Source organism: Cyprinodon tularosa, unplaced genomic scaffold (genome assembly GCF_016077235.1).
Source record: "Cyprinodon tularosa strain WSP-4 unplaced genomic scaffold, ASM1607723v1 ctg615, whole genome shotgun sequence".
Classification (NCBI taxonomy): Eukaryota; Metazoa; Chordata; class Actinopteri; order Cyprinodontiformes; family Cyprinodontidae; genus Cyprinodon; species Cyprinodon tularosa.
The window spans coordinates 383,188-403,073 of record NW_024039358.1 but is presented as its reverse complement, the minus strand read 5'-3'; the positions used below and the strand labels follow the sequence as shown (position 1 = coordinate 403,073).

The 19,886-nt window shown below is 37.3% G+C and overlaps 1 protein-coding gene across 1 annotated transcript in view; it reads left to right on the top strand.

Annotated features, from left to right (window-relative positions):
• LOC119798252 (voltage-dependent calcium channel gamma-2 subunit-like) overlaps positions 1–19,886 on the top strand; it is a 97,802-nt gene that overhangs the window by 66,473 nt on the left and 11,443 nt on the right. Inside the window, exon 2 of the mRNA XM_038307620.1 lies at positions 7,143–7,226. Coding sequence (XP_038163548.1) covers positions 7,143–7,226 — 84 coding nt within the window. The remainder of the gene's footprint in view (positions 1–7,142; positions 7,227–19,886) is intronic.

Sequence of the window (19,886 nt, the reverse complement as noted above, 5' to 3'; positions counted from 1 at the left end):
ATATGCATATTTCAATTTGAGTTTCTTTTAAAACAATTAAAGTTCATATTTATGAATGAGTGAAAAAGGCATGTAATTAATTTAAATGAATAGAAGGGGGAAAAAAATATTTTCTGTGAATCACCTTTGTAATCTCATGTCTCAAACAACTAATGAAGCATTTGGATTTTAAGGTCTCTATAATCAACTGCTCAGTACAGAGATAGAGTGAGCTATAATTACCGTATGAAATAAAGAAAATTTGCCAAGTATTTACATAACAGCTAGTTGAGAGGAGAACATTTGTAATGCACATTTCTCATTCGTATGCACACAAACACACATGCAGGCCATAATACTACATAAAAGCTTCCCTGCGACTGCTTTATCAAGCTACATTAACTTATCCTTAGTGGCCATGAGGTCAGCCGATAAGCAGGATTCTGATTGGCTTGTGACAGAAGAGAGAGGGTCATCAGGGTTCCCTCATATTTTCATAAATCAGCACCTCTTGCTGTGAGCATAAGTGGGATCTAGAGCCGCTTTAACCCCAGAGGTGCAGGTTGATATCAGAATAATAGTATCTCTTCCATGTTTAAGCTGAATGTATAATTTAAAAGGGGCAATTTGGAAGAGCGACACTTCATTATGACAACAGTGTGGAGAGGAGGGAGAAGGAGGGGAGAACTGGAGCTTTTCATGGAGAAGAAGAAAAACTGTTGATCTTATTTCTGCTGAAAATGGAAATGGTAATATTAACAAAAACACACTGGTTATGTCATGACATGGCAGTTATTTTAAAAGTAAAAGTACAGCAAGGGTGTATAAAGCATAAATAAAATGAAAAATGTATTTTCTTCGATTTAACTTTTAGAGGCCAGGTCTTCTTGTAAAGATCCGGCCAACAGCTTTTTAGGGCTCTATGTAGATTTGATTTGGGTTCCCTTTTCCCTGTTAAGTCTTTAACCGACAGTCCATTACAGCAGTAATTATATAAAGTTTATAACCCTTTAATTCAAGGTTTTTCTGATTTAATGATATTGACGGAATCATTATCACAGAATGTATTTTTGTTAGTTCAATAATTATTGGGTATATCATACATTTATTTATTATTCTCTCTAATCTCTTACACAAAATACTGTTCAGGAGTGGGACACATTTTTATGTCTGTTGAAAAGAGTGAGACACTATGACAATGTCAGTGAATGAGTGAATGAATGAATGAATGAATGAATGAATGAAATGTATAATGAAATTTCTAAGTTGAAGCTAGCTGCCTGCTGCTGTTATGCGTTTGGCATGCACAGAGATAATTAAGATAGTCTAAATGTCCCTTTTCAGTATTGCTGACAATAAAACAAAACTAAAAAGGAATCATACACCACCAGAGTGATTTGTAATTAAAATTTAACATTTAATATCATTCCCTATATCCGTACTGCCAAAAGTAATCAGAGAAAATACTGATAAGATGTGTGTGGCTTGGAAAGGAGCTTTGTTTCCTCTCTCACGGCTACATTCTCCTTGATTGAGAGCAGTTTGGCACATATCATGTATTTAACAGCTTTTTAAGTTCACTTACAAGAACAGTGGTGGGGGGGCCAAAATCCCGGACGATTTTGAAATTCCCCCCAGACAATTTTTTAGGTATGAAAAGTAGGATGTCCCGGAAAAGGAGGACATCTGGTCACCCTACTAAATCAACAATTTGACGTTTCAGTGAGTGAGAGCTTGTTGCTATGATGCGTCTTTGCTCAGCAGCTTTGCTCATTGTAAAACAACCAATCAGTGCAAAGCTCATCTAAATATTCATGAGCATAAAATCAAAGGAAGAAAACCTGTCGTTTCATATTAACTAGGTTTGCATTAGGGTGCATAGAACAGCAAATATGCCATTTTTAGCCCAACCAATGTTACACACCCTATTCAGAGACCTTAAGGACCAACACCAAATACCTTATATAATTCTATGACCCCTTTAATGTAAGGCTGCATGTTTAGAGCTGAGATATGTGTTGGTTGTTTTAAATCCCTACCAAGTTTTATTTTTTTAAGAATTGAAAGAAAAATTTCTAAGTATGTTCTTCAGAAGAATCAATTTGATTTAGAAGTCTAAAAAAGCATATATTCTTTGTAAAAATATTAGGAGCCCCCTGACCCAGACCTATTTGGACAAGTCATCAATACACCGGTTTAGGACAGAGGAGAGGGAAGACACAGAGGGATGAGTTGATGGGCTGTTTGAGTTATCACATAGATGCGCAAAAGCTGAGAGGTGCATCCTTTAACTGTTGTAGAAACAAGAACTTAAGAGAGCATCATTGTACATGCAGTTATTTACTCCTGAAGAAACAAAAAACTTCTTTAAGCAAACGAAGATCATGGAAATTATGAATGCAGAAGTTTAAGAAAAAAGATATAAAAAAGGCCGCATATTCATCTTACATTTATAATCCCAATTAAAAATATATTCCCCTCACAGCAGTGTCTGTTTATTTAAATTATTATGTAGAAGTTCTACAGACTTTGAGGATGTTTGTTTTTGAACTAATGTTTCTATCCATTAAATTAATACAGTGAGTTTCTTTTCTGTTTTTACATACATCACATTTTGTATATATTACTGTTCTTTTATGATAATATTTCAGTGTCCCTCAGTAGTTTTTAATGTCTTGCTATGGCTCTGTGCACAGGTTTTATGTGTTAATGCTTCTGCATCAAGAGGTGAATCAATGTGTGCTGTTGAGTTTAACCTTTGGACCCTGTAATGATAAATTATAATATTAAATCTCCTTTAATAGATCAAAGAAAATATTTAATTAGGCCCACATTTGAGAGTTTTCAGCTATCATGTTATTTGTAACAAACAGAACAAACAGTGACATAAGTTGTCAAAACATTTGCACCTTTAACAGAATGGTTTCTATAGCCTATGTTAAGTAATATTTGTGGATAAGCTGTTTCTTTATTCAATGAAAGTATGTTACACATATGCGGGAGCTACGTCCCCCTCCTTAATGTCGACCACAATTTGGTGCTGCACCTGCTGCCTGAGTGGGAAACATCCTCACTCGCTATGGAGGGCCTTATTAGCCACTCACACTCGTACAATTGGTTTCAGATTGGACTTAATATGGCCGGCCCCTCCGCAGGCACAGTAAACGGAGGGAAAATTGGGTAGGGTGAGGGAGTAGCCACTGATTGGGAAAGGCCCATACTTAATCCTAAATCTAACCTAAACTCCATTAGTCCAGTCCAGGTCTGCCCAAAGTGGGTGCTCAAGGGCCTCGTCCTTGAAGGTATTAGAGGTTTCTCTGTTTCAGCACATCTTTTTTCCAGTGATAGCTGATAAAACAGGCTTTTGCTGAACTGCAATTATCAGAATCAACTGTGCTGAAGCAGGCAGACCTCAAAACCTGCAGGAGAGCTGCCCTCTAGGGCAGGTTTGCCTTAGTCCTAAACCTAACGCCCTGCCCAAGAAGAGAACTTATCCTTATGGGGACCAGCCATTGGTCCCCACAAGTACCTATACCCATAAGTCCCCAAAATGTAGTATATTTCTGGGAGATTGTCCCCACAAGGTGCAAAGTAAGAAACTTTTTTTCTGTATTTTACTTGTAAAGTCAGAACTTTTTATTGGTCCTCACTTTGTTGGCATTGAGTGGGATTTAGGTTAAGGTTGGGGTTGGGCAATGGTTAGGTTTAGAGTAAGTGGTTAGTTCTGTAGAAGGGTAGAAAATGATTGGAAGTCAATGGGATTTTGTCATATTGTATTTAAAACATGCACCCTCATCCACCGTGGCTTGGGCTGTCCAAAGAAACAACTTAAGCAGTCTGATCTCATCTGGTGTGTTCCTTTGATAACATTTTATTTTTGACTTCACTAAAGTCTATTTTATATTCAAAATTTGAGGTAAATTTAATCTAACTGCCATTAAGTGCATGTTTTACTATCCCCAGAACCCAACATAAAATGTACAGTACATTCCTCTTTCCTGTTGGTGCAGTAAAGTGAGCTTTTAATTTTAACAGCAGAAAGCGTAAAGAGAAAGAAGCGCAAAGAATGTAGGAAAGGCTCGTAGCTGGCAGCCTTGGTCTAATGGGAATCTGGTCTTCAGGGTACAGGCACCAACATTTCTGCATGTGAAAAACTGATAGGAGGGCAGGTGAAAGACTCAGAGAGGGGGGACAGGGAGAGAGAAAGAAGAGAAAATAGGGAAGAAGCAATTCCAGATTACATGTGCTTGTGGTGCAGCGTGGGTGGGCATGTGTTGGAGCAAGTGAGTGATCTAGTGAAAGGGATAGACGGAGGAAAAAAGAGACAGAGAGAGAGTTGTGTCAGTGGGAGAAGAAATGCTGGAGCGTGATGGAGTTCCTACACAGTGATCCATTTGTCAAATCGTGAGATAATCACCTGAAAGCACCAGTGCTCATAGCAATAAATTAAACACAAACACAGACACAAATTGTATTGTAATTAAAGTTGTGGGAGTGATGAGAGCCATGGAACAGTGTCTTAGTTTTATCTTCTACTTTGTATATCACCTAGCAACTGCTATAGGGAAAGTTTTATGATGCTGACAGACAAAGACATATTAAATGCTGACTAAATTATAGTCATTGTGTGTACTAATTGAAACAGGATGCCATTCACATTGAGATCACTGCCGCATTCTTTGTTAATATGCTAAAACTTTATGGAACAACAATATATTTTATTAACAGAACATGTCACGTATTAACATGTTTTCCAAAACTCAGCTAACTTTTATAAAGTATCACACAATGCCATGATTAATCTGTTTTATTAAGAAATAGTAGCATTGTAAATTTACCATTACTTCTGTTACATAGCAAAACTTTTGATGTATTTCAGTCTGAGTAAACCTACTTGAACAGTTGTAAAGTTAAAAGTTTAAAAAAGTTTCTTTTTCTTTCTAATACATGCCCTTAAGATTTGTACAGTGCAATACTTTCACGAGAGGAAATCCTTTTTTAAAGAAAGATTTCTTGTGTAGGGTGGTCATTTGGTACTTATTAAGGTGCTTATTATGTACATGTCATGTCAAACTTAACCAGAGTTTAATAGCTAAAACTTTTGATTTTGTAACAGTACTCTAGAGTTGTACTGTGCCTGTTAGTGAGAGGTGATATCTCAGTAGAACACTAGAAAACATATCCCCCTGACGTCTAAGATGAACATATAGCTGGATCTATCACATCTGTTTCGTCAGAATCTACTATATTATCTTTGAAAGAGGAACAGCAAGAGTGTAAAAGCAGAAATTTTGGTTTCTCATTGCCTCTGCTTCTATTTCATTTGTTTCTATCATTGGCTAAACCAAACTTTGGCAGGCACTTGGTGTTCCTTCGCCCAATAGGCTTGTGAGTTTCTACGTAATGACCCTCCTTTCCCTAAACAGATTTGATGTGAGCTTACCAGACTAATAATGTATAGAACTAGTGTGGCCAGCCAGACTGTCTTACCCCGGGCATAAGGCTGTCTGGTGCAAGACTCTCCATGATAGTCCTGCTGCCTCCCTCTGGCCCATTACGGAGCAGAATAATATGTTTTTTTTCATCACATCTGTATAAATCTGATTGGTTCTTAGTAGCTTCCACTGACTCCTGGGTCCCGCCTTTGAAAGATGTATCTACTATCCTTCCCAGGATGACTGGCCTGGTTAAAATCAGAGTGCTACACATTATCAGTCCAGCTTCTCACATTATGTCAACCAGACATTAGATTGATACTTTCATATTTTCCATATAAGATCATTTCATTGACTACTTCTATTTCCTAAACCAGGGGTCTTCAACATTTTCCAGGCCAAGGACCCCCAAACTAATGGCGAGATGGAGCAGGGACCACCTAATTATAAATATTGTATGAAATTGTGTTATATCAAACTGATCCTATAGTCACTCTATTACAGATGGAGTCATGTAATGAAAGTAATCTCTCCCTGGGATTAATAAAGTATTCCTGGTTGATGGGACAGGTGTTGTGAATGAAATGTTGCCCATCTTGAAAGAGCTCCTGTGTGTCGCTGAATAATCTTCTGCCCCCATTTATCTGTTTACTACAGAAAGTTGAATTCATGTTAATGTGTATTTAAAGACATTTCAATTAGTGGAAAAAATTGCAGGGGGGAATATAAATAAAAAGAATCAACCAAAACTTTTGTGACCCTCATGCAGTACCTCGGACCCCATGTTGAAGACCTCCGTCATAAAACATACCTAAATTGCTTGCTTACCATTTGTTACTGTCGTTGGTGGAAAAGAATGCAGAGTGAAAATAGAAATAAATGTATTTTTTAATGTGGAAAAAATGAAAAAAAAAAAATTCTGACTGCAGATTTATTTCTTTAAACCTGTTCAATAAAGCCAAGTTCCACATAATGAGAATAATTTTTTTTTTGGTGTGATGTGGAGGAAACGACGAGACATAATCGATTTAATATAGTCTTACTAACATATTACACTTTTTTGCACGGTCACGTTAAAATCTCCATGTATTTTAAAATTTCCATTTAAATTTCGTCAGCAGCAGGCCCGATGCTGCAGTGTAAATCCTTGCATGTGTGCATATGGCTGCCTGCGTGAGGCAAATTTAAGTGTGGGTGTTTGTGTTTATGTTAACTGCTGCCCATCCGAAAGCCAAGTGCTGGTCTTTCTTCCTAATTGGCAATTAACAAGGGCCCATTTAATTGCAGTGGTTTGGGAGGGAGGGCATACAATTAGCACTGGAGCTGAACCAAGCCCCCCCATATGCTCTGCCTTAACGAGCTGCTCTCTGTCCTTCCATTCGCTTGGCTAATTCTCTCCTCCTGCCCTGAACTCAACCACCCCTCAACCAAGGAAAAACCTTCATTAAGCAGAACCTATGGATATTTTTCAGAGCATAGAAAGCCTTTGTCCTTTTCATTCCTTTTTTTAAGATCTCTGCAATCTTCTCTAGCTTTATTCTCTTCTTTAAAAAAATGCCTTTCTCCATGACAGAAAATTAGTGAACAATATGTTGATCAGTCACACATATACACTCACTAAATGTCTTACATATTTTCTGATTTTCTGATTTTTAAAAAAACCTTTTAAGATGTTTAATGCACTGTCTATTTCTAACTTTTTTTTATTCTCCCTTTTTCTACATGCAGGTTCTTTTAAGGGCATGTGTAAACAGATAGACCACTTCCCTGAGGACGCTGACTATGAGGCAGATGCTTCAGAATACTTTCTTCGTGAGTTCTCTCTTTTCTTTATATTAGTGTTTTGTTGGTATTTTTATTCTTTAGACATTGTCACTACCCACATGTTTCTTGGTCTAAGATGATTAAGGTTTGTTTTTTTCCTATAGTTTCTCAAAAAGTCTTGTTTTATTTTATGCAGCATATTAACATATTTCTTCAGGCAAATAAAATGCTGAAAGGGACACACAATTATTTTTTTGCCCTTTTTTCAGATATGCATAAATAAATCAGCTGTAAATTATCTCAGAGAAAGTGCAAATGTTCTGTCAAGTAGGGAGAGGTTCATTAGAGAGTATTAGTCAACAAATATCATAAACACAAAGGAACAGGTTAGGTGGGACTACTACTGTATGTCACAAGGTCTGACCATCTCACAGAGCTCTTTTCAACTCATAATCTTGATGGAGAGCATCTGTTATGATTCAATTTAAAATCTTGCCATAAATTCGCAATTAGATAAAGATCTTAACATTTACTAGATTGCTCATATAAACATGATTTAATGCAAAACGATTTAATTGCATAAGGGTCAGAGTCTGAATGCTCAAGGCAGACCTTATTCTCATATTTAATCAGAATATAGTTAGACTATATTTAACTTTCCTTTTCCATCAATCTTGACAATCACCCTTGACCCTGAGGAATAAAAAAATCCCCACAGCATAATGCTGCCATCACTATGACTAACAGTGAGGATGATTAGCTTAGGGCAGTGATATGATTGTTCTACACCCATCGTTCTGTATGATTAATAAAAAAAAGTGAAGTTTGAGGCCAGATTTGCTTCTCAGATTAACTCTGTGGGTCTCTGTAAGTTTAGGTGAACTGCCACATTTTAATTGCTTTGCAGTGGTATGATGTGTTTTTTTCTATTTTTAATCTGATTAACCTATTTTGTAATGAATGCAACTTTCAGTTTCTAGATGTGAAAATTTTTTACTGATACCACAAAAGAACTTGCACCGACAATTTTAGCACAAGTTAACTTCAAGGCGGTGCTAGATGTGGCACACTTTGCATTTAAAAAACATTTTCAAAACACTGCATATCTATTCCTTTCCACTGTCCAACTTATTAATCAATTTATCAATTTGTATGATGTGTTGTTTTTTTTTAACACATTTTACATCTAAATACATAGCTGTTTGAGACTCTAACGTGACAAAGTGGTGAGAGACTTCCTTTCTTACAATAACTGATGAAGAGGTAAAACTAGAGAGAGGGCGAGGTAAAATGAGGGCAAGGAAGGAGGAGGGTTGAATGGAAGAGGAAAGATGAAGGTCACTGATCAGTGAAGTGTAGGAGGCGGAAATGGCACGACAAAGAGTGATGAGGTTTTCAGATCGAATACAGGAGGAAGGGGGTAATGGAAGAAAGCAAAGAACGCTAAAATAAAAAGGTTGCAGAGGTGAAGGACAAGGAGTAGGGCACCAGTCCAGTGCTGTTGCTCTCCCAGTGGCTCACCAATTAGGACACTTACTTCTAAAAATACTCTAGGCTCTGCAAAGTGGGTCATATGTATCCCTCTCCTCCTTCCTTCCTTATGTCTCTCTCAACCTCCTCTCTCTTTTCCACCCATCTGTCTGTCCATCTCTAGTGAGGCCTTCAAGTCAGTCTGAAAGCTGGAGGGTGGAGACTGTGAGGTTGGACTGGATGAGATGGTGGAGCAGGGCATAAATTTAGTTGGAGTCCTTGTCGTCATAAACAGTTTTCTAAGAAAGTTTATCAAACTTTTTAAGACTCCTTTTTCATTAGACAGAGATCAGGTCAACATGACTAACTTAGAATAATAATCTACATTTATTTTTTCATAAGTTGATTATTCCTTCCTTATGGTGTTTCTGGATGGTGGTGGTGGGGTGGGGTTTACTTTAGGCAAAATACTTAATAAGGTTAAAATGTTTATCTAGTTGGTTGTAAATTCTAACTGTTTTTCATTCCGAGCAACTATAGAAATGCTGAGTCAGTTAAAAAAGAATGTTTTCAGGAGGCTAAAATGTTCTGCTAGTAAACATAAGAGTTACTAAGAGGTTATAGATTCTCAGCAAGTATTTTAATCAGCTAAAAAGTTTGTTAAAATGTTAGCGGAGAGTTGTATATGGTGCTCTTTTTGCAATCTGTTTTTTCCCCAAATGTTTTAATCCAGTTGTTTATTTTTTTTTTATTAGCTGTAGGTTTTAGCACTCTATCACCAAAATAAAACTGAAGCATTTTCTGATTCTGATTTGAGTCATGCGTCTTGTAAACAATGGAGGAACAACTGCTTTCACTTTATCATTTTTATAATTTCATTACCAATTATTCTCAAACTATGAGTCTTGAAATGATACATCTGTGTCAAAGTAAAGAGACTACAGTAGATATGGGTAATGTGAACTAAACAGACTTTAAAACCGTAAAAGACTGGCAGGGTCTTTTATTTTTATTTCTTTTGTTAATTACCGCTGTGAGACCTCTTTGATCAGATTCAGTAATAAACAGAATAGAATGCCTTTATTGTCCCACAATAGGGAAATTCTGGTGTTTACAGCAGGAAAAAGAATTTAGAAAAAATGGTCACACAAATGTGGACCTTAGAAAAGTGTATATGAATAACATAATAGGGAAGAATTAAAAATAAACACATGAAATACTGTACTGAAAAGTGTTTTAACAATATAAATACTTTGCATCAAGAGAATAAATAACCAATATACAGCTATGGACATTTTTACAGAAATGGATATTTGAAAATAGCATCAACATCAGAGATGTGCAAAATGAAAGCAGCATGTTATTTAACTGACTAAGATAGAAACTGTGCAAAATCAGCATGAATGTAACAACTTATTGAGGTTGTTGGGAACAGTGATGGTTATAAAGTCTTGCAGCTGCTGGGGGGAAGAATCTGTTATAATGCTTCCTGGTGCATTTAGGGTGCAGCAGTGTCCTACTGAAATCCTATCATGTCTACAACATTAGTAATTATCTTAAAAAAATGCTTTTTCTCCTGATGATTTAATCAAATCGGAAGTAATCATATAACTATAAAACTGAACCATCTTTCCGATTTAGTAAAAACCATATTGCTCTAAAACGTTGCATATACCCTTAACAATGGGGGCTATGATTTGGGGCTTGCTGCCGATTGTCAAATAGCTTTCAAACAAGGCATAGGTATCCTTATTCAAGCACATAAAAAATAAATAAAGAGGAAAAACTATATGTTTTCCTTTAAAATCAAAAGCCATGATTATTATTCATTTTGTTGGTGAAGATTCTCAGTCATCCAGGTCGTAGTCATTCCAGAAAAAAAGGTTAAAAAACAATTCACTGGACTTTGTTTCCAAGTGTGATGATGTTTCGCTTCCCATACAGGAAGCTTTTTCAATTCAAAATGTCAGGAATATCATTAAGTTCGAGGTTTTATACATTAAACCATCAAAACCTTGCTTTCTTTTTAAAAACATGCTAATTGAATCGGACGACCGGGTCCACCCCTTTGGAATGGGGGTCATTTGGCCTCTTTTGTTAGCCTGTAATTTTTTTAGACGGGTATGGGGCATTGGGAAGTGAAATGTCTTCAAACTTGGAAACAAAGTCCAGTGGATTGTTTTTTTAACCTTTTTTTTAATTATTAATTTTCTAACAACCTTATTAAATTATGCAAAAGTCTTTAGCATGTCTCTTTAGACCAATGAGACAAAGATAAGCGTTATTCTCACATGATTATAAAACAATGTAAAAGGTGTATCACTTCACAAAACATTGACCTGTATTTATTTGGCATTGAAATTTTCTTTAAATATCTGGTCAGAAAGTATTCATACTTTCTCAATAACTAGTGAAAACATATGTTTTGCCATTGCAGCAATCAAACCTGTCTTATAATTGCTGACTAGATTTTTGTGTTTCTACTGTTGTCTCAAGGGTTAATTTTTGGTGATGAACACACATTTTTGAGGATAGATGGCCTCCCTGACAATCCATCAAATCTTCTTGCCTGCTGCACATTATCTAATAGATTTAAGCATTGTTTTGTGTGCGGTCCACTCTAAAGCATCAAAATCAATTCCAGTCATTCAACATATTGCAAAAACGAAAGAATACTTGTTCCTTCATTCTCTTTACTTTCTGTATTAGTTGCTCAAAGCTCAGTTCAAGTTTAAAATTCAGCTATATACAGCCACTCTGTTAATGCTGATTGTACATAATATCTTTTTGATCTCTATATGTCATAGATTTTATAATGCTAACACACAGATAAAATGACTTCAGCTATTTCTGTCATAATAAAAGACAGAATGAATGCAGCAGCCACTGCCTCTGTTTATGTCTCATCAACATGTTTTTTTTTTTTCTTTCCATGTTGTGCCTGGGCTGTTTTGGTAGATGGTAGTTCGACTACTGGCTGGTTTTTACAGATAATGAGACAATTCATAACCACCAGTGTAATGGTTTTACCACTGTCCTCTCCCTGTCCACCACTTTGCATCAGTTTTGGAGGCACAGCTGCAAAATTATGTGCAAGCCCCTGAAAGGGAAAGAGCATGCAGGGGTAAGGGGGAAAATAATAGCATACTTGCAAAACAGCACATGCCAAAACAAAACAATTAATGTTATTTTCTAGGTGTGATCATTTGGAGCAAAACTGAAAATCAAATGATGCATTGAATACATTGTGTGGCCCTTATGAATCGTACAACAATTTTAAGAAAAGTAAACATTATCATTATCTATCATTGTCATTATCTAATAAATTTCCTTCTTGCAATTATCCTGGACCAATTATCCTGGTTAAGAATCCCCATCATGCACCGTCATGACAATAACTAGATATAAATACCTATTTATATAAATACCTATTTAATACCCCTATGCAATAACCTGTTAAATAAGAGACTTCAGCTGTTTTATATGTCTTGGAGGACATCATTCTGATTAACACCTCACAGCCTGAGGAGACGGCTTAACGTCTTAATGTTTGTTGTTTTACTTTATATAAAAAGTGGTTGTATATACCTATACATGTGAATACTGTTCCTTTTATCTTTTATGTTATTTCTTCTAAAGTATATATATTAATTACTGTACAGTCTCTGTGCTGTTAAGTTCTTGAATCTATGCACATGTTCTAGTTTATTGTTATTTCTGATTAGGGGACTTGGTTCTCTTTGGGGAGACGTACATTGCTGTTTATCCCTGACATACAGTAGTATTTTTCCATGTGGATTATGTTTTTGTTTCATCTCAGAGGACCATCTGCTCCTAAATAATAGCTGTGTCTTACATTTCTTGTTGCAATATTTCAATAACACCTCTTAATGCTATCTTCTATGGTTGGGCTTCTATAGATTGAATCAATCTAACTTGAGCAACTGCCTTTTGGCTTCATTGGTGCTTAATGCTTTCCATGTACCGTAGTTAAGGTGTATGATTATGTCTTTGAAGATTTCAGTTATATCAAAGTCTTTCCTTTTGGGAACAGTGAAACGATGGTGTGATATTAGCTGTCCCAATCTAAGATTAATGTCCCATTACATGGCCCTCCTTTTTCCCCTCTGAAAAGCTTTATATCTGCCCTGTCTGATCAGTTTTCTGAAGTTCATAATGTTGCTTTGCTCACTAGAAGGCTCTAAGAAAAATAAAAAACAGTAGTAGATTCGACTGAACACAAGTGTGTGGTTTTTATTTACAGGGACTACTAAAAGGTGTTGGTTGGTTGGTTTGATTTCATTCTAAAGCCTGCAAGAAAAGAGGGCTTAATAAAAATTATATACTTTATAGATTTTACTTGTACAACATTTTTGCTTTCAATGCTATACAATGTCTTCAGTAATGTTTATTCAACTAAATCTGCTTTCCCTGCTTTAAAGACAATGCGGCAAGTCTTAAAACTTGGTTTAAAAAAATCCTAGTTGCTTAAGGGGTGTGACATTTATTCACAAAAATGAAAGATCATATATCACAAATGATGCAACCAGGTAGAAAATGTGTCTCTGATACTGAAATGGATCCATATGGAGGCTGGAAGCTGTCATTCACTTTGAATTCTTCATCTCATTTGCTTTTATTCCTGGTCTCTTGCTTTCCCCCTGGGGTCTCTTCGGTCTACCCCACTCAGACCCATCCCCCTGCTCCAATCCTCCTCTCTCTGGGAGAATTTGCATGTGTGGTTATGTAACAGAGAGCAGTCAGCCCTCATCCTGCTGCAGTTGTATTATGAACCACAGCCATAGACCAACAGTCAGCCTCTCATCATTCGCTTCAGCATGTTTGACCTTATGCTGTTTCAGCCTCTTTGGGTATTTTGCTTTTAAATCAAGCTTTGTAAAGCTACATCATTTGCAATGTTAGGCGGCAATTCAAGAAAAAAGGTGAGCCAGTGGGTTTATAGTAACATATCCATCAGATATTAGTGGTGGGGAAAGATTTTCAAGAATCATTTATGGACACATCCTTATCATTACTTCCAGTGTTTTCCTTCACTCGACTATATCAAGCCCTGCATCAGTCATGTTTCTGTAACAGAGCAACATGTGAAATAACTGAAGCTGAATAGGGGGTTGAATACAACCCACCGCTGTTCCTTTGAGACGGCACGAACGGTAGCCTCAGAGCCAAGCTGATGAGTATGTGTGAAGTGGGAGGTAGCCAGCGAAGCAAGTCAAGCTTCAAATCATCAGTTCTGATGACCAGAGGTGTAGAAGGGGCTTTAAAAGCATCTAACTGAAATGTTAAGCTGTGGTGATCAGTTTTATTGCTCCATTTGAAGGGATCTGTTAACCTGTTTATTGGATCACACTATAAACTCTGCTTGTCTTTTAAATACATCTCCCCATTTGCTGTTAAAGCAATACTAAGTGACATTTTTACCTTAGTAAATCTGGGTGAAGTGTTTCTTAGATGGTATAAAGTGTTCTCATTTCCCTTGCTCTTGTTTGAAAAAGTTTTCCTTGCAACTTTCTGTGCCTTCAACCTTCTGCCCTGTGGGTCTGTTCTAAGTCTGGCAATATGACAAACAGCTTTACGGCAGTCATTAGCTTCAGTAACCACACCCCTCGCTGCACCACCGTCAGGTGATCATGGAATTTATTTTGTTGGATGAAAAAAATAATTGGAGCAAGGAATTTATAATCCTCAAAAAAAAACATGGATGAAAACTAATGTAGACCTGGCTATGTTGTTATTGGACTTGTTAGTGCCATATCTACTAATCTCTGGTAACATTACTGTTGTGACTTTAGAGTGATCAGTTGCTAGCGTGTAGCTATAAAACAAGGAAAGGCTCAACTTACCTTATATGAGCAGTTATAAAACAGTTCAGTGAGAGGTAGACTTATATAAAAGTATTTTTTTCCAGTGAGAAAACTCCTATACACTAGAGCCTATTTCCCACTGTAATTAGCAAATTAACGCTGACCAGCTAATAATTGGCATTAGGCTTCCTTCCCATTGGCAAAAAAAGCTGGATCTAACCCCCATTAGTAAACGTGGCCTCTTTCCCCCACAGCCTTGTGTCTGGTGCCATCATCACACTTGGTGAGGATGTCATCAGTGCAACAGAAATCAAGACAGTAGAAAATGGAGAGTAACATGGATGGGAGCCGGGGTGTGCTTTGTTGTTTGGCTCTTTTAATAATAATAATAATAATAGTTGAACTTAATTGATCTCACATTGGAGAAATTTACCTCTGAATTTAACCCATCCCCTTGACGAGCAGTGGGCTGCCATTGTGTGGCACCTGGGAGCAATCGGGGGTTAAGGGTGGGGTCTTGCTCAGAGACCCAGAGTGGCAGTCTGTGGGAGTGACGCTCAAACTCAGAACCTCAGGATTCCAAGCTTTATGCCCTAACCACTAGGCCGCCACTCCCCCAAATTCTATCATATTGATCTTTGTAAAATAAAAGATTTGATATAGTCGCATTAGATAAAGTAATGTCTTTCGGGGTAATTTCTGCAATATTTGAGACACATGTACTTGTGTGATCTACATGGCATGAGAACTGCAGATTTTTTTTTTTTTTGCAGAGGTTGCTGCATGTCACAGTGTCAGAAAGATCGTGAAATACAATGTCGGAGCATTGTTTTACTGGAGCATCTTGCACTGCCATTTAGCTGATATATAAGTATAAATTAAATTCTTTTAGTTCAGGTTTTATTATGTTCCCATGTATGTGTGTGTATAGGTATACAGGCCCAACATTCTCAAACTAGCTAGATAGCTCTCTGCTGTCGACGTTGTAGCATGTTCACCTGTCTTCTTGCATCTGTTCAAACAAGGAAGTAAATGTGTTTAGAAACGTTGCACTCATAAAAAAATCAGGGAAATGCATAATTCCATTGTACTTTTAAAAGTTTCAGCCTAACTATCTGTGCTTAAAAGTGCTGGGGAAGAAGCCCAGATGTAAACCAAAAGGCTGTTAGGCTTATGAAATATTAGTGTATCTGTTCAGTTATCAGCTTAACAGCACCTTTTTTAAGTGGAATGCCCTCCTACACTGAAATACGCAGGCGAGAACCTGGAGGCCAAATTTATATGCTGATTTTCCAGTGATTCTGACTGCTCAGACCACTTTACACTAGAGCCACATTCACCTAATTGGTTAAAAAAAGCGTTGCTGTTTTACCATAAACACGGTGTGGATGTAAAAGGGTCCTTTGGCATAAAATTTAAACGTTTCCCCTCAGGGGATCAACACTTACAAGCTTCTTTGTATAAAAGAAACAGCTAAATGAACATATGCAACATGGTATGCATCATGAAGTACTAGATTTTTAATAATCAGACAGCTGAGCACAGCATTTATAAAAAAGAGACATAACATGACCTTGAGTGTCAAGAAAGGCGCTGTTAAATAAAATGTATTATTATTATTATTATTATTAACTTGAAAAAAGAAGCAGAAGAAAGAAAGATGAACTGCATAAATGAAAAGCATGGACATTACATAAAAAAATTATTTTGTTATTGAAACACAAGGGAGAGCTACAGGTGAAACTTTTTGTAATACAAATCCTTTGCAACAAACAAATCTTTGAAAAACAAAAGTAATCTGAAACATCGATGCAGTTCTCAGGTCCAAAACGTAATCCTGACAAAGACAGAAACAAGAAACCTGAAGAATCCCGATTTGCTCCAAATTCCCTGAACTGGAAGCACTTTTTCTGATGCTAAAATTAGAAAGCCAAAAGCCTATTGAAAATGCTAATGTTTCGGATAGGAGTACTAGGGAACACGTCACCCCCCCATCCGATGACGTAATCTGACTCACTGCTGCCTTTGCCGCTATTTTTGGCTTGCAAGTCCTGACATTGGGGGCATATCACGATTTATATGAGTAATATGGCATGATAAGACTGGCAGGCTGTGTGAACTCCATCGTTTTTCTACTATATTCATTACAAAACACATACATCTGCACATATTTGACCAGGCACCCGGCAATACTCATCTGATTTTTGTTGTAAACACTTGTTGGGGTTTTGATTTCTTCTTCCATTCCTCAAGACAAGCTACGTGATTCCAGCAGTCGGTATGTTTCTGACCCTTGCATGCTCATTTACATGCAGATGCACACACACTTGCACAGACAGTTATTCCCTTAATGCTCTTATACCGAGTTCCCAATCCCACATGTTCTTTGCTGCTGGGTTCCCCTTCGTGGGCGAATTGTGCGTGTGTGTGAGAAAGAAAGCGTGTGTGGGAGAGCGAGCAGATTGTTCCTGCATGAGCAACATGCAGTGTGTATAGGAAACACCCCACTTTAGAGAGTGAGTGAGTAGGTGGTAAGCTGATCGATGAATGTGTTCACTTTGTAGCTTGTTGAGCTAGAATGTGTGCCTGTGTGTGTGTCTGTGTGAGATAAAGTAATAGGATGGTTTCTGCACATCAAACTGTGGGTTTGTGTGAACCTAGGGAGCTCCCATGGCAGGGTCCACCCCCGCCTCCATAATTCAGCAACAATTACAAGGTTCCCCTTTGCTGCAACTAATGAAACCATAAGTCAGCGAGAGACACACATTCACAAGCAAACAAACCTACACAATTGCAGTAAAAGCATCTAAGAAAAAGGTGGAAAAACAAGAGGATAAAAGCATTCAGAAGAAGCAGGGATTTTTTTCAGTGTGTGCTCTTTATATGACCTCTATTGGTGTATTCTTCAGCCTTTTTTCAAGTGTTTGTATTTTACAAACTTAACTACCCTCATAAATATCTCTGAGGGAAAATTAAACAATGAAAACATTGCCTTCTAACTGTTTATGGCCTCCCTTAGATTAAGGAATAAAAAAAATATATTATCATTATTAAGCTGTATTTTTATTTATTTTTTAGTTTCAATTGGTTAAAAGTTTTCTATTTCAGGAAACTCAGCTAATTGCTGCAGGCCACCAACCCTGCAGGACCCGCTCCCTCGGACAGATATGTGGCTACAGCAGATACTCCCTTGCATTTTGCTGTTGACTCTACAGCGGCAAGTATGCATGCAGCAACAGCAGAGAGGAAAAATACCCTACCTTTAACAGAACCAGGCTTTGAATGAATTAAAACTAGATTTTTTTTTTATAATAAACCTACTTTAAATCATTACTGAATCATTAATCTTGTAATTTTTAAAAGTGAAAATAGATATTACTAACCAGTTTCATAATGGCAAGTAGTTACACTTCGCAGTCCCATAAAGAAAGAGTGGACAAGGAATCTGAATAAATGTTTAGAGGCAAATGTTCATTGGAATTTCTCTTTGCTTAGAATCTTAGGGTTGGTTCATACAGCAAGCAAATGCAACAACTTTGCAGTATTTTTACCCCCCCAAAAACATATCAGATTTGAACCACTTCGATGTGTAATGCCAAAACGAATACGTACCCAATAGTGTTAAAAGTGCCTAAGGTCTAACACTCAAATTGTATTCACCTTTTTCATCATAACCCTGGCCCCCACTACACATCAACAAAGACTTTACTACAGCAGTCAGTAATCACTTTGCAAGCAGTTGTTGTTAATAGCTATGTTTTTCTTCTTACCTTCCTTCCTTTTTAAGGACGAGGCCACGATACTCCTCAAGAGTATAATAATAACACAGAGACACTGGTGTTCTGTCATGTGAGCATGCCCATAGTCAATACATGCGTAAGACGGTAGGTTTGTGTTTATCCCTTTAGTTTTGTACAAAAAATACACTTTAACCCTAACCCTTCCTCAACGTGCGTGTACGGGTAGTATTTTCAATTATTTGTAGGAGTCACTTCTACTCTATTCAAGCCACTTGATTGTGGTGTTGCAGCTGTTTCTTTTCTGCTATTATCTTACATCCTGCTAAGTCATTCTAGATTGTTTCAGGGCGCTATTAACAGAGCCTGCACCAGTGGTTTTGACTGGTATGGTAGATTTGGAAATCTATTGCTCTGGTGCTCAAGGCCTACTCCTGTGCCACCATGATCAGTGCTTATGTGTGGTCCTTTAGCCTGGCCGTCTCTAGCCATTGGTAGGATTTGGTGATATCAGCCACTTCAGCTATACATCCCATGTAGGGTTTTTTTCTCTCCCATGATGGTTACTCCAGTTGGATTTGGTGATATCAGCCACTTCAGCTATACATCCCATGTAGGGTTTTTTTCTCTCCCATGATGGTTACTCCAGTTGCTTCTCTGTCATCTTCCATTGTCTGAGACATTCACTAAGCACTTCATTCCTTGGGGCCATCTTCTTGATGTATTCTTGCCGCTTGGATGTTTAATCCTTAATGGGGGCTCTGATGCTCACTAGGCCTCTGCCCCCTTCTTTGCGCTTAGTGTGTAGTCTATGGATACTGCATTTGGGTGGAATCCATTATTGAGTGGCTTTCATGTTTTAACATCAGTGGACTGAATTTTCTCCTTTGACCAAATGAATTTCCCAGCAGGGTTTCTAATCACTGCCAAGGAATAGCTGTTGATTGTCAGGACCTTTTTATTGTCATTGATTGGACTTTTCAGACCTTGCCATACTCATTGCTCTTGCTGTGATCTTCATAGCCTCTTAGTGGTTGCCGTGTTTATAGCTCTCTTGTACATCTCCATTCTGAGAGAGCAGTCCCTTCTGTCTGAATTACAATAATGTCTTTTTTCACTCTTTGCTGCCCTTTTCCTTGTGCCAGATCCATAACAGCCCTGATTATGCTCCCTTCAGAAGTAATTGTTTGTTGTAGTTATTACTTGTCCTGTTTCAGACTTGTGTAGCCCCTCTAGAGTAAAAGTAAATCCACCTGTATATAAGCCATCCGGATTGTACATATTTTTTATTTTTTATCTCTTATTTCTTTATTTCTTATTTTTATTTTGTTTTTCATTGTGTGCGATACAGGTACACTTGCAACTTAATCCTTATTTACCTTGATATACTGTATATACCTGGATATACTGTATATGTATATTGTTTATTGTTTATTCTTAATGCACCTTTTCCTCCTTGTTTGCACCTTCTTTGACTTCTATGCCAATATGTGACAAGTGAATTTCTCCGCTGTGAGATCAATAAAGCTCATTTCATCTAATCTAATCTAATCTAGATATGGTGTCTTTAAAAATGTGAAACATTGTGATGAAGGTAGATTTGTCTGTTGAATGTCCATTACATTTTGGGCTGTACAGCTGAGGTGTATGGAACTCCACTGCTCACTGACAGCACA